The sequence below is a fragment of the Astatotilapia calliptera genome, chromosome 7 (assembly GCF_964374335.1).
Source record: "Astatotilapia calliptera chromosome 7, fAstCal68.1, whole genome shotgun sequence".
In the NCBI taxonomy this organism is placed as follows: Eukaryota; Metazoa; Chordata; class Actinopteri; order Cichliformes; family Cichlidae; genus Astatotilapia; species Astatotilapia calliptera.
The window spans coordinates 30,061,848-30,081,863 of record NC_137428.1 but is presented as its reverse complement, the minus strand read 5'-3'; the positions used below and the strand labels follow the sequence as shown (position 1 = coordinate 30,081,863).

Genomic DNA, 20,016 nt, shown 5'->3' with positions numbered 1-20,016 from the left:
ATGACTTCATCCAATGGTCAATAAATAAACTGAATGCATAGTGTGAGAAGAGCAGCAAATGCCTCCGTTTCCTCTTATCTCTAGCAGAGTTACAAGCCTGTAGATGTCAGCAGCAGTGATGTGCTGCTTTCCAAAGGAGGCTCTCAAACTTTGGTACCTACAGTCAAACAAGGAAACGCGTAAGGAAGCTCATTAGGAAACCTCATTAGGGTGTGAGGAGTTAGAAAGCTGTCTGTTCCACCATCTAAACTTCTGCAAACTCTCCTTATGGCGCTCAACTCTCTGAATAGTTAACCATAACCATCTGAACGTCTATTTAAGTCAATGTGCTGACTCATAAGTATGAAGACTGTTATGGGAAGAAATTAGGACAGATCCCAAAAAAAGTCCCACAAGAAATCCTTTCATACCGTGGCCAAGTCCAGCGGCGTCTGCCCCTCCTGGTTCTTCATAGTGGGATCGGCTCCATGGGCGAGCAACAGCGCGCAGAGCTGAGTCCTCCCTTTCTGGGCCGCTTCGTGCAGGGGAGTAAATGCCCACTTGTCGGTTGCATTGACACACGTGTTGTACTTGATCAGCAGAGCAGCTATGTCCACGTGCTGGACAGAGGAGAGGAAGTAGCGGGGAGACATAAAGAAGAAGAAACAGGAAAGCGGAGGAGAGGAATTAAAACGGTAGAAAATGAGAGCAGATGAGTGAGGAGGTGTCTGGGGGAGGCGAGGGCAGCACGAATAAAAGCATTTAACAAGAGCAAATGTGTGAAGTGTTGCTGAATGAGTGCTACAAAATTAAGATCAGGGGAAAAAAACATGTAAAAACGGATTGCAGGATTGTGTGAAACAGAAAACGTGTGAATTATTAAATCTGTCATGATTTTTCTTTTCCCTCCGGTCCTTCCTCTCCTGCTTTTCCCGCTCGTCTCCCTCATTCCCTCGTCGTCTGTCTACGGCTCGTGTCTTGGTGTCAAACAGAATGTAGCTTGTTTTGCAGTAACAGTCAGGGATGCTTGAGTGTGTATAACTGTTTGTGTGTGCGTTTCCAAAATGCACAGCTCATCAAGCTTTCATGCAAACACGTGTTTCATGACTCTTTTAGCAGAAGACTGCTGACAAGCTACGAGCGCTGTGCCACCAAAGATGAAGGGAAAAAGCACAAATGTAAACCTTCAACAGTCGAATATCCCCCCCATGCTAAAGATGATAGTCATTATTATTGCTGTTTAGGTATGTACGATCCAGCGTCACAGTTAAATATCACACACTGTGTGCTACACATTTTCTAAACATCCAAAATATGCATACTTGTCAAACTTTACAACAACCTCTTGAGATGATTTTGACTTAATGTGCAGTTGAAAAAAGGTGATAAACTGCAATATATGCAATACTGAGCATATTGCAAAATGTTAAAAATCACAATAAAATCATATAGTAAGTGAAGTATTGTAATAATAGTGTATTTTAAATTTAGTGTATGTAAAACAATATAGTGAAGGGAAGCATATAGAAAGATTATAAGCAACTGAGCTGTTTTATTGATTAAAATACCCAAGTGTGGTTATCTATCAATCTATGTTCATCATGCATTTACACCTTTATCCATGAACGAATTCTAAAAAAGGTTTACGATAAAGATTTTCAATCACTTTTATGCAAAAATTAACTTGATTCATTTCCATCAGTTTTGCGCTTCAAGTATGAAGTAAGTCTTGCTACTCTAAAAGTCGAATACAATAAATAAAAAAAATAAACAAATGCACTATAAATATACAGCTGGCCTCAAGTATTTAAGTGAGTGAATGTTAAAGGAGATAAAAGACTTTTTAAAGAAACTATGAACAGGTAGAAAAAAAGGCAAGCGTCATGTTTGTGTCTTACCCCATATGAAGCGGCATTGTGTAACGGTATCAGCCCTCCTTTGTCCTGCGCATTCACATCGGCTCCATGCTCCAGCAGATACTCGGCTACCTCCAAGTTGTTATAGCCGGCTAGAGAGCGCCACAGGCGACGATTCCACGCAGCAGGACAGAAAGAAAGATGAGTGAGGAAGATATAAAAACGCAGTCAGCTAATGAGAGAAGACAAAATAATGATAAAGACAGAGTGAATGTCAGCCTACGTTCACGGCAGTGGGACGGCACATATAATCATCTTTTCCTTTTACAAGAAAGTACATCAACACAGAGGGTGCGTGGGCGTGTGTCTAAGTGGTCAGATTTATTCAGACCTTTAAAGTGTTTTCCAGCAGTTTCTTAACTTCTGAAGTGCCAGTCATGCAGCAAAACCTCCTCTATTTAAATATACTGCATCATCACGCAGCAAGAAGTGTGTTTATATATATATTAAGACACAAAAAATCCATAATAGAAAGGAGAAACAGGAAGCAGTTTTTGGTCTTTAAACTTTCCTGACACAATTATGCACATTTTAGGGCACCAAATTGAACAAAAGCAGGATAAAAGCAACCTCTAAAGTATGACCCATAATGTAAAAGAGTTAAACAAAACTAAATGCTCATTTTCAGCCTTGAGTTTGCATCTATAATGTGTTTTCATAATTCAGGACATGGTTTGTACTAAAAGGTGAAATTTTAATGTAAATTTATGGATGATTAGATCAGCGTGAATCTCATTAGGCATTTGTGTGTGTGTGTTTATCCCCATGAGGGGCTTTAGCAGGATGGTGTATCAGCTGTTATCTCTGAAACTGATGTCACAATGATTGCACACCTTGAATATATACATAATAGTTTGTCTGCCTTTAAGGGGACAAACGCTGTCTGTGCTATCAAGACTTTAAAAACCGTATTATGCGAGTAATGTAATACGAGGTCATTGTAGGTCAACTGCTCGAGCTAGTTGTGCTATCAAAATGTGGTGTTTCGCTCTACCGATAAAATTAAGACGTAATTATAGATAAAAAGGTTTAAAAAAAAAAAAGTGTGTGGGCTGGGCGGCTTTTTTACCTGCAAGGTGCAGAGGAGTCGAGTTGCGTCCCTGCGTGTCCCGACAGTTAATGTTGTCGGGGCTGCATAACTTTTGAACCCTAGCCAGGCAGCCTTTCTTAGCAGCGTCCAGCAGCGCCGCGTCTCCCCTGAGCAGGTCCTGGATGTCCGTGTCCCCGTCCTTCACCAGGTCCAGAGGCGTGTTGCCGTCCCTGTTCTTCTTAGTGGGGTCTGCTCCGTGCTGGAGAGAGGAGGCCATAAAAGGGGGAGTTACACAAGGAAAAGAAAGATGGGGAAAAATACAGGCAGATATGTTCTAGAGATATTTATCAGATGTGTGGAAGTGCACGCCGACATCATTAAACAAGACGGCGGCTGCAGTCGGGGGCAGGATGAATGTTGGAGGCTGTGTGGTTAATCAATGACAGGTCATTTTAATACAGTGCACACTCGCCCTTTAATTCGTTCTGGCAAGTGATTTCTAAGGAAATGAGCAGCATGTTTGGAACGGAGATATTAATTTGTCACATTGTATCTGGGCAAACTCACGGCTAAGGATGAAGATATTTATAACGTACGCTTGGTTGCCATGACACTGAGTGCAGACAACCCCCCACCCCATCATCATGAGAGGACAATTGGCAATTGTCATTTTTTTAAGTATACCCTGATTTAGGGCTGGGCGATATATCAAAAATTTATCGTTACCGAAATTTATGACTCTCATCGACGTCATTTTGCCCATGTCGGTAAATTCAGTATTTAAAAAGAAAAGAAAAGGCATGTGCAGGTTGGCGATGTTCATGTCCCTTTAAGATGCTGTGCTACGTTACAGACTTGACGGGGTGGAGTCACATGACTCTACTACCTGTAACAAGACGAGACACGGGTGAACAAATGGAGGACGATTTAAATGTTGAAGCAGCAGCGACGGAGGTAGAGCTGGTGGAGGAGGAAGAGGAGACGCTTGTTAACAAAAAAAATGCATCAGCAATCGTTTGGCAACATTTTGGATTCAACAAGGATGATATTGATCAAAATATTGTTAAATGTAAACTCTGCAAAAAGACTGTTGCGTCAAGTCAAGGTAACACAACCAACCTCTTCCGCCACCTGCAGCACAACCATGTGATTCAATTCGAAGACATAAAAAAAAGCTCAAAGCGAGAAGAGAGTAGGAGGACCAGCAAAAACGTCTTCCTCCACCAGGCAGCGGTCAATAACCGAAGCATTTGCTAGTACTCAACTATATGAGCGAACTTCAAAAAGATGGCAAGAAATCACAAATGCTATAGGCTACCACATAGCAAAAGACATGGCTCCTATTGCTACAGTGGAACGTAACGGGTTCAGACACTTCATGAAAATAACTGACAAGAGATACGAACTCCCATCACGAAAATATTTTTCAAAAACTATCATTCCCAGTATGTACAGCACAGAGAGGGAAAAGATTGCTGCTGAATTGAGATACGTTAAGCACGTTGCAGCCACATCCGATCTCTGGTCCAGCCGTACAATGGAGCCGTATATTAGTCTCACAGTTCATTACATCGACAACAAATGGGAGCTGCGTACCAGAGTGCTCGAGACGGCCTATTTTCCATCTGATCACACGGGGGAGATGGTTGGACAGGGGTTGAGAGCGATGCTGTCTGCATGGGACATCAGTGAAGAGGACCTTGTTGCTATAACAACTGACAACGGCCCAAATATTGTGAAAGCTGTCAAGCTCAATAAATGGACACGGGTGCAATGTTTTGGGCACAGGCTGCACCTGGCAATCGGTAAGTGTGTACATCTTAATATATTTGGGTGGTGACATCTGGTGTGTTTTAAAGTGACTTTAATTCTGTGCGTCATATTCAAAATTGAAAGTATTAATGTTTGAATAATGTTTGAGGAAAATCCACTAGATTGGTGGAGAAAGCATCAAGTAAACTTTCCCACTCTAAGTAACGTTGCAAAAAAGTATCTTTGCATCCCAGCCACCAGCTCCCCATCCGAGCGGGTTTTCAGTTCTGGAGGAAACATTGTGACATGCCTCAGATCCTGCCTGAAACCTGACATGGTCAATATGCTTGTGTTTCTTAGCAAGAACCTGGAGTAAACACTACTCAGGTAAACATCTACAACAGTAGTTTGATTGAACCGCTCAGGATACCAAGTCTGCTGCTGCCCCTTTTTGAAGTGCCCTGTTCAAGCCCTGCCTAATTTTAACTATCAGTGTTCTATTGAAGTTTTTTGCAAACAGCACTATTTAATGTTTTTGTTTAAGAGTTTATAGTTTTCACTAGTCACATGGCAGTGCTTAGTATTTATTATAGTTTTTTCTGTGTTCAATTGACATTTGTGTTTGTGACATTATTTGTTTACAAGTTATAGTACCTCAAGGCCTTAGCAGAGATAGGCCTTTGTCCATGATGGCATTACATTTGCACAATCATTGTTTACTTTGTGAATAGCCAATGTGAAACATATTTATTATTAAACTATTTTGTTTACAAGGGATGCACATTTTTTAGAGAGCATGGTTACATATTGTATCCTACACTTCTTATTTTGTTCAGTTAATAAATCTTAACCACTAAAAGTACTTACTACTATTGTCTTCATTTATTTTCAGTGACATTTTACAGTCCTTTAAAGTGGTAATAATATAATTGCAAAGAATAGGTCTAGGGGGAATAATATTATCAAAATAACTGGAGGAACTATGATGCCTGCCACAGCCCCATCAAATGAAAAACAAATCAAAAACGTTTGTTTTTTTGGCACTTGGGGTGGTTTATCGTTATCGAGGTTAACTGCTCAATTTATCGTGATATTGATTTTAGGCCATATCGCCCAGCCCTACCCTGATTATTAAAGAAAACACTGGAAAAAACCTTGTTTGTTTGATGGGCAAATAAATGGAAAAATCTGATCCATCTCCAATAAAAAGCTGTTAAAGCTCACAACAAAGACAGCAAAATAGATAAGAAATGTAGAGGATTTAAGTCTCATGACAACACCACAATTAAAAGACTGAATACTGCTATACTGATTAGATACTTTTCTTTTACATGGACATTAAACAAACAAGAAGAAACAGTCCTCCACACTCTGAACAATCTGAACCCGCTGGAAGCGTTTCACTTAGACGAGTAAGAAATGATGACAAGTGACGAGTGAGAAGAGGATGGATGAAGGTAATTCACCGGAGAGCAGAAGAGAGGAGGTGGAAACGAAAGGGAGGTAGAGAGAGGTGAGGACAGGACACCCAGTGAAGTGGAAAACACCACATACCCCGGGGGACGAGGGGAAAGCAGACATTTTCATCGCTCAGCTGTCTCCTAGGTTGTGGCTCAACTTGTCATTTCATTGTAAGTTTTGAAATCCGCTCATTAAAATTGGATGTTGTGGGACCACTCCCCTGGGTATCCACTGCTGGTCTGAAACGGTCCTTTATAGAAATCTCTCTCATGGCTCTCTATCCCTCTATTCAAAGTAGTCTGAACCTTTCCCTCTCATGAGGTTTTTTTCTCTCCTGCTCCTCAATTTCCATTATCTCTTCACTGCTGTCACTCACTCACACTCTCATGAAAATTAGACTAGAAATAATTGGGGACATTTACATAGATACAAAAAGGGAAAAAAGATAGTCGACCTTTCAAGAACCATTATCTTTCTCATAGGAAATGCAATTTACAATTTTTCGTATCTGCTTACAAATGAAACGCTATACTAGCAGCTTATTGAAGCTCCAGTGTTCTCAAAAATGTCCAAAAACAAGCTCATTTTAGCAGGTGTGATTTTAACAAGTTGATCGCCACGGTGTAGTCTGCTAACAGGCTCAGATTGGGACATCGAATGAAATCAACTGAGCATTTAAAGTAAAATGTTGCTGGCTACATTATTACAAGTCCTTGAAGGTAAAATTGGAATTACAGCATCCAATATATGTCTGGATTTGTATGAAATATTAACTTTATTGTGTAGCTACAGGAACATTTAGAAGATTTTTTTCGTAGTTTTTTTTTCGTGAAGGCTTGGCTTAATTAAGCCACCAAAAGCTCCTGGCAAGAATCTGCTTGGTAGTCTTTGTAGACCCATGTTAAAGCACATCACACAAGTCAGAAAAGACAAAGAGCTTCTTTTAAGTGAAGTTAAATTAACTCTGAAAGAACAACAGAAACTGTTGTCTGCAGCTACTGTCTGTGATTCTTATCTCTGTTTCTTTGCCTTGTTATTTAACATCATTGTCACTGAACTTTCCAACCAATTATTATACTACCCAGTACCCCAAATAGCTAATCAGCCAATCACATGGCAGCTACTCACTACATTTAGGCATGTACACATGGTTCCGACGACCTGCTGAGGTTCAAACCAGCATCAGAGTGGGGAAGAAAGGTGATTTTGAGCGTGACATGGGTGCTGGTGCCAGACAGACTGGTCTGAATATTTCAGAAACTGCTGACCCACTGGGATTTTTCTCTTTAACAACCATCTCTATGGTTTACAGTGAATGGTCCAAAAATAGAAAATATCCAGTCAATTACCTGGACGGAAATGCTTTGTCGATACCAGAGTTCAGAGGGAAATGGCCAGACTGCTTTGAGCTGGCATAAAAGGCAACACTTACTTAAAATAACCATTCATTACAGCTAAAGTATGCAGAGGAGCGTTGAACCTTCAATGCAAGTGTCTCCTGACAGTTGAGGCTAAAACTGAGGCTATGGTTGGCACAGTTTTACCAAAATTGGATGATAGAGGAAAAAACAAGACTGCCTGATCAGATAAGTCTCAATTTCTTCTGTGACATTCAGATTGTAGGAACAGAATTTGGCATATACAACATCAAAGCAGAAATCCATCCATTCTTATATCAACAGTTCAGGCTGGTGATTTAATTGCGTGGAGGGATATTTTTTGGTGCTTTCACATTCTGACTTAAAATCCATTGAACAACCCAAGGTCAGAGGAACAGCTCTCCAGCTTCAGACATGTGACCCGAGGCTACAAATACTTGGTTTATTACAAAAGCAATCACGACTGAACAAGAGGACATCCTTAAAGAACTCAAATATCATCAAAGGAAACTCCAAGCATAAAAATGTCACAGCCTGACTGACAGTTGGTCTTTTCCAAAATGATGTTGCATATTAGCATCAGACCTTCATAACTCACTCGAGTTCACAAACTGCATGCCAAGTGCTAATGAAGTAGATTATACTTAAATTGAGCTGAAATTCATTATCCTCTCACACGTCTTCACCAACAACGATGATGCTAATGTGCATTTTGCATGTCTTACAAGACCCATTCCTCAGAAACTATCTGGGTACAGGGAGGATGCAGCGGAGTTTTAATTTGAGCAAAAATCCTGCACAAAAGCAGGATAATAGAAAGTTAACAACAAACAGAGAAGACAACGGAAAAATCTAGTGTTGAACTCCACAACAGAGAACAATCACATCCCGAGGCCTCGGCAGATTAACACCAAAGTGCGGGAACACTGTCTTACTTCTGTGCACAAGTGTGTTAAAGGGAGAGTCGAGAGTACTAACGTGTGTAAACAAGAAACGCAACAACATGCTGAAATTCGCCACTATGAGAATGCTTCTAACCAGAGTGGGAAAAACAATACGAACCTCCTACAATCAATCATCCGTTTGTGTGTCTCTAACCTCTGCCTCCAAAGCCAAAGACCAACCATGAGATCAGGGGGAAAAAAAGAAAGAAGTGTGGCCTGAGGGAGATGCTGTATCTCTGAACTCCATTTGCTTTTTGAGCTGACTGGGATTTGTCTACACACGAGTCTGTGCGAGGCTTCACACTTACAAGTGAGAAAAGCATTTCATTTGGTGCTGCATATCTAATAATGAGTCTAACGATAAAAGCAACAGCCTTTAATAAGCCGTAAAGAAAGCCTCACTTTAATATATATAGCGAGAAAAACCCCCAACAAAACATCTCTGCTGAAGAAGAAAAAAGCCTCCATCACTGAATTTACACCAGACAAAAAAAAGAACAATCACTTCTAATAAACTCCCACAAAGACAAAAGAAAACCTTATGGTGGCTGAACACAAATAAAGCTGCTGAAGCAGATGGTGTTCCTGGACATGTGCTGATCAACTGCAGCAGCACTGGTCTTAAACATCTTTACCTGGAGCTAGAGCTGCACAGCAGATGGAAAATTGAGTGAAAACAGCATAAAGTTTCTTTGTGCTTTAAGCTCAGGACGGCTTCAAATCTCAACTCACAATTCCAATAATGACATTGAAGAGCACTGAAAGTGTTCAACTGGTGTGTGATATAGAATTTCTTTCTGTATTCTGTAACCTGCAGCTCAATTACTGCAGTTTTTCCTTCACTTTCTTCTTTCATGCTATTTTTTTTTTGGTATGTTGCCCTCATTAGTAAGGAGAAGTGTGGGGAGCAGAGGAATGAGGTGCAGTAAACATTGGGCTGGCTGGAAATAATCAAAAACTCTCTATTGATGCCTCTGCCCCCTGACCTGCTGGCCCAAGGTTTTTCCATTTAATTCGCAACTCATCCTCAGTCAAGTGAAGCTGTGAACTGCTAAAGGTCTGAACTATTGTGACGTAATATCAGTGTGTAAGAATACTTCAGCATTATCACAGTTTTATGAGCAAAGCAGCCTCTATAATTTGGCCCTAAAAACACAAGAGTGTAGACTGGTTTGGACTCTTAATCAGCAGACCACAGAGTGACCAGCTAGTGGCTAAGAACTCAATCCTCTGCTTTCCCTAATTTCAAGCAAAAGGAGCACCACAGGGAAGCGTTCTGGGTCTTCTTTCCTTCTCATACAAGGCTTAAATCTGCAGATTATGCAGCTGAGAAAGGATCAAATTGTTGGCTCCCCAAAGCCTGGGAAAGTAAAGTGCCGTTTCTCATACTTTTTTCCCTTAGTATTCACATTTAATGCTCGGTGGTAAAAGTAAACATCTTTTTTTTCTCCATTGCTTGTTTTGCTGGACACCAAACACAAAAACATTTCATAAACTGATACAGTGGGGCAAAAAAGTATTTAGTCAGCCACCGATTGTGCAAGTTCCCCCACTTAAAATGATGACAGAGGTCAGTAATTTGCACCAGAGGTACACTTCAACTGTGAGAGACAGAATGTGAAAAAAAAATCCATGAATCCACATGGTAGGATTTGTAAAGAATTTATTCATAAATTAGGGTGGAAAATAAGTATTTGGTCACCTCAAACAAGGAAAATCTCTGGCTCTCACAGACCTGTAACGTCTTCTGTAAGAAGCTTTTCTGTCCCCCACTCGTTACCTGTATGAATGGCACCTGTTTGAACTCATCATCTGTATAAAAGACACCTGTCCACAGCCTCAAACAGTCAGACTCCAAACTCCGCCATGGCCAAGACCAAAGAGCTTTCGAAGGACACCAGGAAAAGTATTGTAGACCTGCACCAGACTGGGAAGAGTGAATCTACAATAGGCAAGCAGCTTGGTGTGAAAAAATCAACTGTGGGAGCAATCATCAGAAAATGGAAGAAATACAAGACCACTGATAATCTCCCTCGATCTGGGGCTCCACGCAAGATCTCATCCCGTGGGGTCAAAATGATCATGAGAACGGTGAGCAAAGATCCCAGAACCACACGGGGGGACCTGGTGAATGACCTGCAGAGAGCTGGGACCAAAGTAACAAAGGTCACCATCAGTAACACACTACAACGGCAGGGAATCAAATCCCGCAGTGCCAGACGTGTTCCGCTGCTGAAGCCAGTGCATGTCCAGGCCCGTCTGAAGTTTGCCAGAGAGCACATGGATGATACAGCAGAGGATTGGGAGAATGTCATGTGGTCAGATGAAACCAAAGTAGAACTTTTTGGTATAAACTCAACTCGTCGTGTTTGGAGGAAGAAGAATACTCAGTTGCATCCCAAGAACACCATACCTACTGTGAAGCATGGGGGTGGAAACATCATGCTATGGGGCTGTTTTTCTGCCAAGGGGACAGGACGACTGATCCGTGTTAAGGACAGAATGAATGGGGCCATGTATCGTGAGATTTTGAGCCAAAACCTCCTTCCATCAGTGAGAACTTTGAAGATGAAACGAGGCTGGGTCTTCCAACATGACAATGATCCAAAACACACCGCCCGGGCAACAAAGGAGTGGCTCCGTAAGAAGCATTTGAAAGTCCTGGAGTGGCCTAGCCAGTCTCCAGACCTCAACCCCATAGAAAATCTGTGGCGGGAGTTGAAAGTCCGTGTTGCTCGGCGACAGCCCCAAAACATCACTGCTCTCGAGAAGATCTGCATGGAGGAATGGGCCAAAATACCAGCTACTGTGTGTGCAAACCTGGTAAAGACCTATAGTAAACATTTGACCTCTGTTATTGCCAACAAAGGTTATGTTACAAAGTATTGAGTTGTATTTTTGTTATTGACCAAATACTTATTTTCCACCCTGATTTACGAATAAATTCTTTACAAATCCTACCATGTGGATTCATGGATTTTTTTTCCACATTCTGTCTCTCACAGTTGAAGTGTACCTCTGGTGCAAATTACTGACCTCTGTCATCATTTTAGGTGGGGGAACTTGCACAATCGGTGGCTGATTAAATACTTTTTTGCCCCACTGTATATGGAGAAGCGCTCATTCTTCTGGAACCAGATAATTTGAACTTTTTTGTTAGATTAATTACTTAAACAAGTTTTTATTGCAAGCGAGGTCAGTTTTATTCAATATAATGCAAACCGATAAATGCCTCCGCCCCAAGGAAGGAAATCATTCACCATTTCTCACACTGCACCAGGCAGTGCATATTTAGTCTGCACCTCTCTGTACTCCTGCACAGCCAGACCGACAAGCTAATTTCTCCCCAGAGCTGTCACCTTCCCTAATACTCCACACAACAGCCACTCCCCTCCACCATCACTGATACCTCTGCTGCACTGTCGCACCTCTTAGTCCCAAAGTTTTCAGTGAACACTGCTGTGTATCAGTTTCACAGCCTGACCACGACAATCTTACACTTCTTTTGTGTTTTACGCTGCTGTCTGCTCACACAACTGTGTCACTACCTCGTACAAGCTGTGTAGGACGTTTATCTCATAATTCATTGTTTTCTTTTCCATTTATTTTTAATCATCCTTTAATACTCCTAAGTACATCTGTTACAAACTACTTTATACAGTCAATATGTAATTATGAATAAAGTAATGAATTTCTCTTGTTTTTCCGTGTGCTGCGTTTACCGTGTGTGTGTGTGTGTGTGTGTGTGTGTGTGTGTGTGTGTGTGTGTGTGTGTGTGTGTGTGTGTGTGTGAATTCAACTGTGTTCATCTAATAATTTATGCTGCCCCATATGGCAACGGCAAAGTGGTGACGTAACCTCGTCTGGAGGTGTTTGTGATAGGAAAAACAAAAATGCATTCAGCTGTGAAACTGCAACATTTCACAGGATTCATTTAGCCTCAAAGAGATGTGACAATTCAGTGTTACACAACAGATATTTTCAGCTTTGTAATTGGATTGGTCGGAGTTGATCCCGGCCGGGTTCAAAACTCGCACAGAGCACAAGTCATACCTTTCAGTGAGTGTTTGCACCCAATTTTCCAAATGCCAATCCCGGAAAAACCTCGGCTCCATAACGTTGATTTGTACATGCTGACTTACACCCATTATTCACAAGGCATTCACAGCACCAGATGCCATTAATTGCATTAGTAACAGATGTGCTATCATTTCATTGCCAGCTCTTGCTTCCGTAGACATGACTGATTTCTGAGTTTCGCTGAGCCCCGGCTCACCGCGTCTTGTAAACACTGTTTGGTGAACTTGTCTGGAGAAGGATAAAGTGCTTGTTTACAGAACATTAAAGCTGCATCAAAAATTAAATATTTCTATCCCACAGGCTTCAGTATGAAAAGGAGCAATGTGAGGTCACAGCAAATGGCACAATTAAGCCCTTCTCAGACATGGTATGTGTCACAGAAGTGGCATTCGGTCATTAAGAAATTAATGGCTCATGGCTTCATTCAGACATACCCATGGGAGAAAGTGACGGAGAGAGCTGCGGCACTCGTATGATTATTGCAACTCGAGGGCAAGCCGTTTTGCACTTGTGCCAACGACCATTCACTGGATAAACACTCCTGAACATTTAGTTCTCTCAACGGGTCTGTTGATGTTGCATTCGGGCTCAGAGAGTTGGATTTCTTTTCACATGGGCCATAAATATCAGAAACCTGACATCCAATGAGATCCAATGAAGATCTTACCACGCTTGGTGGTTCTGGAGGCGATTTCCTCCTCTAATTCAAACTTGGTGCAAAAACACTGGGCCGTCTTATCTTAAACTGAGTCTGCTTTAAATATATAGGAACATCAGCATGGTGTTAAGAAAGAGACAAACCTTAAGCAGCAGTTTGCAGATCTCGTATTTGCCCTTCGCTGCAGCTTCATGGAGCGGCGTAAACTTCCACAAGTCTGCCACGTTGACCGAGGCTCCGTGTCTGACCAGCAGCTCGGCCACCTCAAAGTGACCGTACGAACAGGCGTTATGAAGGGGAACCAGACCGCTGCAGAGGGAGACAGTCATTTTACTCCACGACTTTATTCCAAGACTCTCTGATGGGTGCCGGAAACGAACTTGGCTCAAAATTACACCAAAGTCACACCCCAACACAAGTGTCTCACCCTTTGTCCTTGGCGTGCACGTCCGCCCCATGGTGCAGGAGATACTCCACCACGGACACTCTGTTGTAGCCGGCAGCGAAGTGAAGAGGGGTAGAGTGCCGTCCCTCCAGATCTCTGCAATTCACATTCTGAGCCGTACACAGGGACTGCAGAGACACGCGGAGGAAAAAGAAGATTAAAATAATTCCAAGTCAAATTAAGGTGCAGCTCAAAAACAACCAGGATTTCTTTTGATCTTATTCCATTTTTTATTTATTCATGATTTTTTTTAAGATTAAATGATTTCAAGAGGTTTCACAGAAATATTCATTGTTAAATTTTCTAGTACGACAGCAGGAATGTTTCCACAACCATTAGATAGAATTCCATGAGTTTTTGTGCATGTATGAGTCCTGTAAAAACAATTATAAAAACTCAGGTATTACTTAATTTCATATTATCTAATTTTATTCTTTTTGCCTGAGAATTTAGTTAATGATCGTTACAAAACTAAAGATGCTCCCCAGATGCACGAGTCTTGTAACTGTCTCTAGTTGCGCCGTGATTGGTCCAACAGAAACGTTATGTTAACATGATGTGCGAAACAGACAGAAAAAGGAACTGAAAAAAATGGTATGTGGAATTTTGGATTAGCAATAAAAACACACTGTATACTTCCGGCTAATTGCGAATAATGCTAAAAAACCTTATAATATCAATATTACTGTGTGTCTGTTCACAGTGGGTAATGCTGCTACTTTTGTTCTTTGCTGTGATTTCAAACTCAATTACACCTTAGTTCAGCAGTAAAGATGGGCTTGGTGGGGGGCTTATTTTACAGGTTTCTTCTACTATCTTGACATCTTATTTTACAGGAGATAAATTTAAATCCTGCTGGCACTAAATTCCACATTAAACTTCTCTTCAGAAGTTTTTTTTTTTATTAGCCCCTTGAGCAGATCACGAATTCTACAAAACACGAAAAGCATGAAATAAATGTGAAAACCTGGTTAGCACACAGGAACACAGTTTAAAGAGTGGGCGATTGGTGGATTGATTCATTGGTTCCTCAAGAGAAAATATAAAATTTATTCATATTCTACATTTTATTATCAATCGGGTTATTTTGAACCTATGAAAATCGAGAGACTTTGTATGATTTTTTTTTAAACTCCTGGAAAAACAAATTGTTCAAAGCTTGAAATCTTGAAAATGGTGTCACTGCCCAAATGTTTTTGGGCTTATTCTATTTATTGTAGTATCAACAAAACTCATTCTCAAATATTTCCTCTTTTTTTTTAATGTTCCTGCCATTCTGAAAAATTAATATAATATATAATAAATCGAATGCTTGATTAAGTTTGGGTTCTGATTATAAAACCTGAGCTCACAACCAACAATTACTGCCAACATGCCTCAAATCTTCATCACATAGATGAAACAAGGTGCTCGAAACAGATTTTGGTCCATACTGATCAGATAATATCACACAGGTGCTAAGAATTATATCCCCCACACCATTATACTATCATCATAAGGCTGAGCCACTCATACAAGGATAGATGGATCCATGTTTTCATGTTGAGACTCATCAGACCGTTCTGTTGTCCAATTTTGGTGATCCTGGGTCCACTGTATCCTCAGTTTAGCTGACAGGAGTGGCACCCAGTGTGGTCTTCTGCTGTTGTGTACCATGTGCTTCGAAGTCTGACTACTTGTGCTTTCACAGATGCTCTTCTGCATAACTCAGTTGTAAAAATTAGTTACTGCTACCTTCCAATCAGCTCAAAACAGCCTGGTCTCCTCCAACATCAAAAAGGTATTTTGACCCAGAGAACTGCCAACCGTTTCTTAAATACTCAGACAAATGCTCAGAATCACTTAAATCACCTTGTTTTGCCATGCTGATGCTTGATTTGAACTTAAAAAGATTCTCTTGACCATGTCTATGTGCCTAAATGCATGCCATGTGATTGGCTGATTAGATTAGAGTTAATGAGCAGTTAAAAAGTTACAAGTAAATACAGGTTATTCATATGGCACTTGAAGAAAAGTGCTCTGAAATATAAAATTAGATATAACAATTAATCAGAATCAGAATCAGAATACTTTATTGATCCCTGGGGGAAATTATTTAATAAAATGGGGGAAAAAAAGAACTAAACAAAAGCAAACTTTCACAGGTGGCTGTTATTTTTAAAGGCATCTATAGAGTCCATAGACCTCAAGTCCTTGGGAAGTAAGTTCCACAAGATGGGAGCCACAAACTCAAAACCATGGTCTCCTTTTGTCCTGCATACTTTTGTATCACCAACAAGCACTGATTAGCTGACATCACTGACCTATTAGTTACGTATGGATGTTGCAGTTCACTAATATCTGGAGGCATCTGATTGTGAAGTTCTCTGCAAGTGATCACCGTTGATAAGGGAAGCCAGTGTAAAGAGGACAGAATCAGTGCCACATGAGAGCTTTTAGAGGAGCCGGCGAGAAGCCTTCCAGCAAAATTCTGGAACAGCATGCTTATCAAAACCGAATGCCTGATCAAAAGTAACTCCAAGATTTCTCACAGCTGGGAGAACTGAAGATAAAATGGGTCCAAGATTTTCAATTACCCTTGGAACAAAGTTGTCAGTGGCGCAGATGAAGCGCTCGAGCTTTTTGTGTATCTAATAAAGTGGCTGGGAAACGTATATTATAGAGCAAAAAATAACTACACAAACTGTCACAATGGTTAGAGCTCTGACTGAAGTACAAAATGTTCCTGAATGACAGAATTTGCCTCTGTCCAGTTTCATCATCTAGCAGAATATCACACTTCAGTGTGAACCTCCTCAACATTTGATCAGATGACAGGGATCGGCCCACGATTTTTTAAAAATGCCAATCAGCTACTTGGCGAGACTATTAATCCTGATTTGTCTGTGTGTCAGGAAACAAGAGGCTGAGAGAAAGCCCGACCCGAGCTCATCTCCTTTTCCACTACAATCTTCTGCCAGCCTGTCAAAGCATCACATTTCAGGCACTCCCGGACCCTCTTCATTGACATAACCCCATTACTGTCCGTCTGTGTGGGGGAAGACACCACATTTCACTTTAAATCAAAATATTTCAATCAGAAGAAAAAAACAACAACCTTCTGTCAGACGGTTGGGCGACTGTTACCAGGTCTTGACATTTTAAACGTGAGTGAGCCAGATACCAATTGCAGCAGAGGGTCTCTGTGGAAATCTTATGAGATGTAAAATGTGGCCTTTATTAGGGATAAAGTCTTTGGCTACGTTCACACTGCAGGCGAAAGCGCATCAAATCCGATTTTTTTGACCCTATGCGACCCATATCCGATCATGCTATGACAGTGTGAACGGCGCAAATCCGATATTTTCAAATCCGATCTGGGTCACTTTCGTATGTGGTACTGAATCCGATACATATCCGATGTTTTAGAAAGCGACTGCTGTTTGAACGGTCAAGTCGCATTAAATCCGCCTTTTACGTCACCGACACAAGACTGAAGCCAATTATCAGTGCCAGAGAAGCGCCCGAGAAGACATCGCGAACGCTTCCTGGCCATCCAGTGTAGATGTCAGTGAAACTGTTGGGAAGACAACGTAAACATTTTATTTGTACTGTATAATCTGCAGATTCTGACAGAAATCTACAGCTATCCTTTGAAGCACCGCTCCTCTCTTAAACAGCAATAAGGATCATTATTAGGTTATTTACATTATTATGTAAATAACAAAATAACTTAAAGCAAAAATTGAGAAACGTAAAGTCCGAAGTCTTTATATTAACGGCCATCAGTCAAACAATACTGTTTGTTCTTGGTCTAAACAGAGCGCGTTGTGTGTGACATCTTCTTTTGCGCATGCGGGCCGCTTTGAGCGTTCACACTAGAGCGCGTTTGCTGTCGCATTTTATTTGTAGTGTGAACGAGGAGACAAAAAAATCGGATTTGATCAAAAAATCGGAATTGAGCATTAAGACCTGCAGTGTGAACGTAGCCTTTGTCTTTATTTCTTTATTCATAACAATCATCATCAATAAGGGGAATAAAGCAAATACAAATACAGAAAACATCCAACTGACATTTAACAGAAATCACTAAGACTTTGACTCAGTGAGACCAACAGGAACAGTCACAAAGGTCAGGAGTTTTTTAATTAAAACCTGTGTTTGTGGACATCAAATTCTCCCACAGAGATGCAACATTAGCTCAACAGTTTCTCTTCTGCATCTCCCCTTACAGTTTATTGATAAAGGCCTCCATTCTTGCTCCATTCTAATGAAATATACTAACTTAAGGACAACCGATCTAACTTGTCTTCAGTTTTCATTACCGACCACACTGTGGCCACAGAACCTACTGCTTTTGGCCAAAAGCAGCTAGTCCAGTTTCACATGGCTTTTCTCAGACTCCTCATTAGCGCCAAACCATAATGGAGCAATTAAAAATATTTCTGCTCCCTCAGAGCAAATAATCCCTCCATGATCAGTGTCATTAAACACACTGAAGCTGCTAAATCAATGTCCTTCCATATCAGCTATTTCCATTTTTCTTATTAAGGCAGTATTGATTGTTAGGAGAAGAACGGGTCACTGGCTTTTCCTCATTTAAGCCTTAAAAAATGAGCTGTTTTCAACTGTTAGACCATTGGGTTTGGAATTCATTTGGACATAAATATTTTAAGGATTTATTACTTTATCAAACACAGATGTAATATACAGTATCCAGTGTTACTGGCATGCAGCTTATCATGATGACCTTCACACAAATGATCACAATGGCTAAAGTAAATGTAATCACTCAGTCAAACTAAAGTAAAAAAGGTAGGTAGGCACTAGGGCTGGGCCATATTATACTGTTCACGGTAATACCGGTATAATGTTAGGCAACGATAGGAAAATGAAATATCGCGATAGAATATGAGTAAAACGCGCATGCGCAGTGCCTTTGTTTTCATACGCACATGGCCGATTGTTGAGTGAAACAGATGAACCAGAATTGGTTTGTAAAAATGGTGCAACTTCAGTGATGTGGAACTGGTTTGGTGTTTGTCCGTCAGATACACGACAAAGCACATTTTTTTGCAGAACATGCAAGCGGCCGTCGTTATTGTTGTATTTGTCGGACTAAGATGCTCTTAAATCTGGGAGTAATCTGGGTCCTAAACTCCGTAAACTTCAGGTCAAACGAACACTGCAGCATCACTAAGAGTTAAAAACTGTCTAAATTCTTTCATCTTTAATAAAACGATCAGCATTGCTGCTTTACCAGGTGTAACTATGAAGTTTAACTTCCAGGCATCCATGAAAACAAAATGTATTACATTTAACGGAGTTAGAAGCTAGCAGGAAGCTAGCGGAAGTTAGCTCGCTAGTTTCGCTAGTTACCTAAACATGATATTGCATGTTCTGACTGAGAGATTTCTGAAAAAAATCAAACGTACAGCTCTGCTATCACTTCCAACATAAACGAAGACAGGAAACTAAACAGCAGTGACGTTTGTAGGGTTACTGAAGTTGGGCTAGCTGGTATATAATTATGTGCTACGTGATCGCTAGCAACACAGCTATATTAGCATAACATAAACAGTGAAGCTGGAGGACGAACACTAACACTTTTCCACTTATAAAAGTTAACGTGAAGGTTCCTCATGGTTAGAGACAAATGCAATCGCATGGCAGGATGCTGTAAAAGGACCAAACTTCAGTCAGGAGAACAACTGAGATAATCCATCCACAATACGAGGTTAGTCATTAATATACTGCAACAACATGGGAATAGAGCAGCTGCCAGAGAATTCAACATTAATGAATCAATGGTACAGAAGTGGAGGAAGCAAGAAGAATGAGTTTAATAAAGTTTGATTTATCTGACTGCTTTGTTTCGCTTAATGTGCCTTATAATCCCGTGCACCTTATGGTCCGAAAAATACGTACTGCACACTGCAGTTTAATGTTGCAAAGCACCTCTTTTTAACTTCAGTGGATATTATACATGGTTATGCTCAGGATATGTCAGCCCATTTCTACTGGAAATGCCTTTTGGTTAAACTTTCAGCAAGGAATTTGCATTTGCACTGTTACATTTTATAAAGCTTTAATGTACATAAAAACCAGCTTCTTGTTTAAGTGAAAATAAATGATAGGTTGTCTTTTTGCGCTAGTAATGTTGTGGAGTTGTATTTTGTCTCGCATCAATTATATCGTCAGTTATATCGTTATCGCAAATTTTCAAATATATATCGTGATAAATATTTTTGGCCATATCGCCCTGCTCTAGTAGGCACAGTATGAAGATAGGTGGACAAGTAGGTTGATTGATCCTTGCATTTGCCATATTTACACTGACCAGAGGCTATATATAAAAGCAAAGCTGCAGCGTACCTATGTCATTTGACAGTC

The 20,016-nt window shown here is 40.7% G+C and overlaps 1 protein-coding gene across 2 annotated transcripts in view; it reads right to left on the bottom strand.

Moving 5' to 3' along the window:
- The window catches only part of LOC113025921 (poly [ADP-ribose] polymerase tankyrase-1-like), a 110,394-nt gene that overhangs the window by 12,166 nt on the left and 78,212 nt on the right, over positions 1-20,016 (bottom strand). For both annotated transcript variants that reach the window (XM_026174178.2, XM_026174179.2), the window contains 5 exons: positions 13,627-13,772; positions 13,343-13,508; positions 2,965-3,184; positions 1,878-1,987; positions 411-599 (listed from right to left, as the gene is read on the bottom strand). In XM_026174178.2, the coding sequence (XP_026029963.2) occupies positions 411-599; positions 1,878-1,987; positions 2,965-3,184; positions 13,343-13,508; positions 13,627-13,772 (831 nt within the window). The remainder of the gene's footprint in view (positions 1-410; positions 600-1,877; positions 1,988-2,964; positions 3,185-13,342; positions 13,509-13,626; positions 13,773-20,016) is intronic.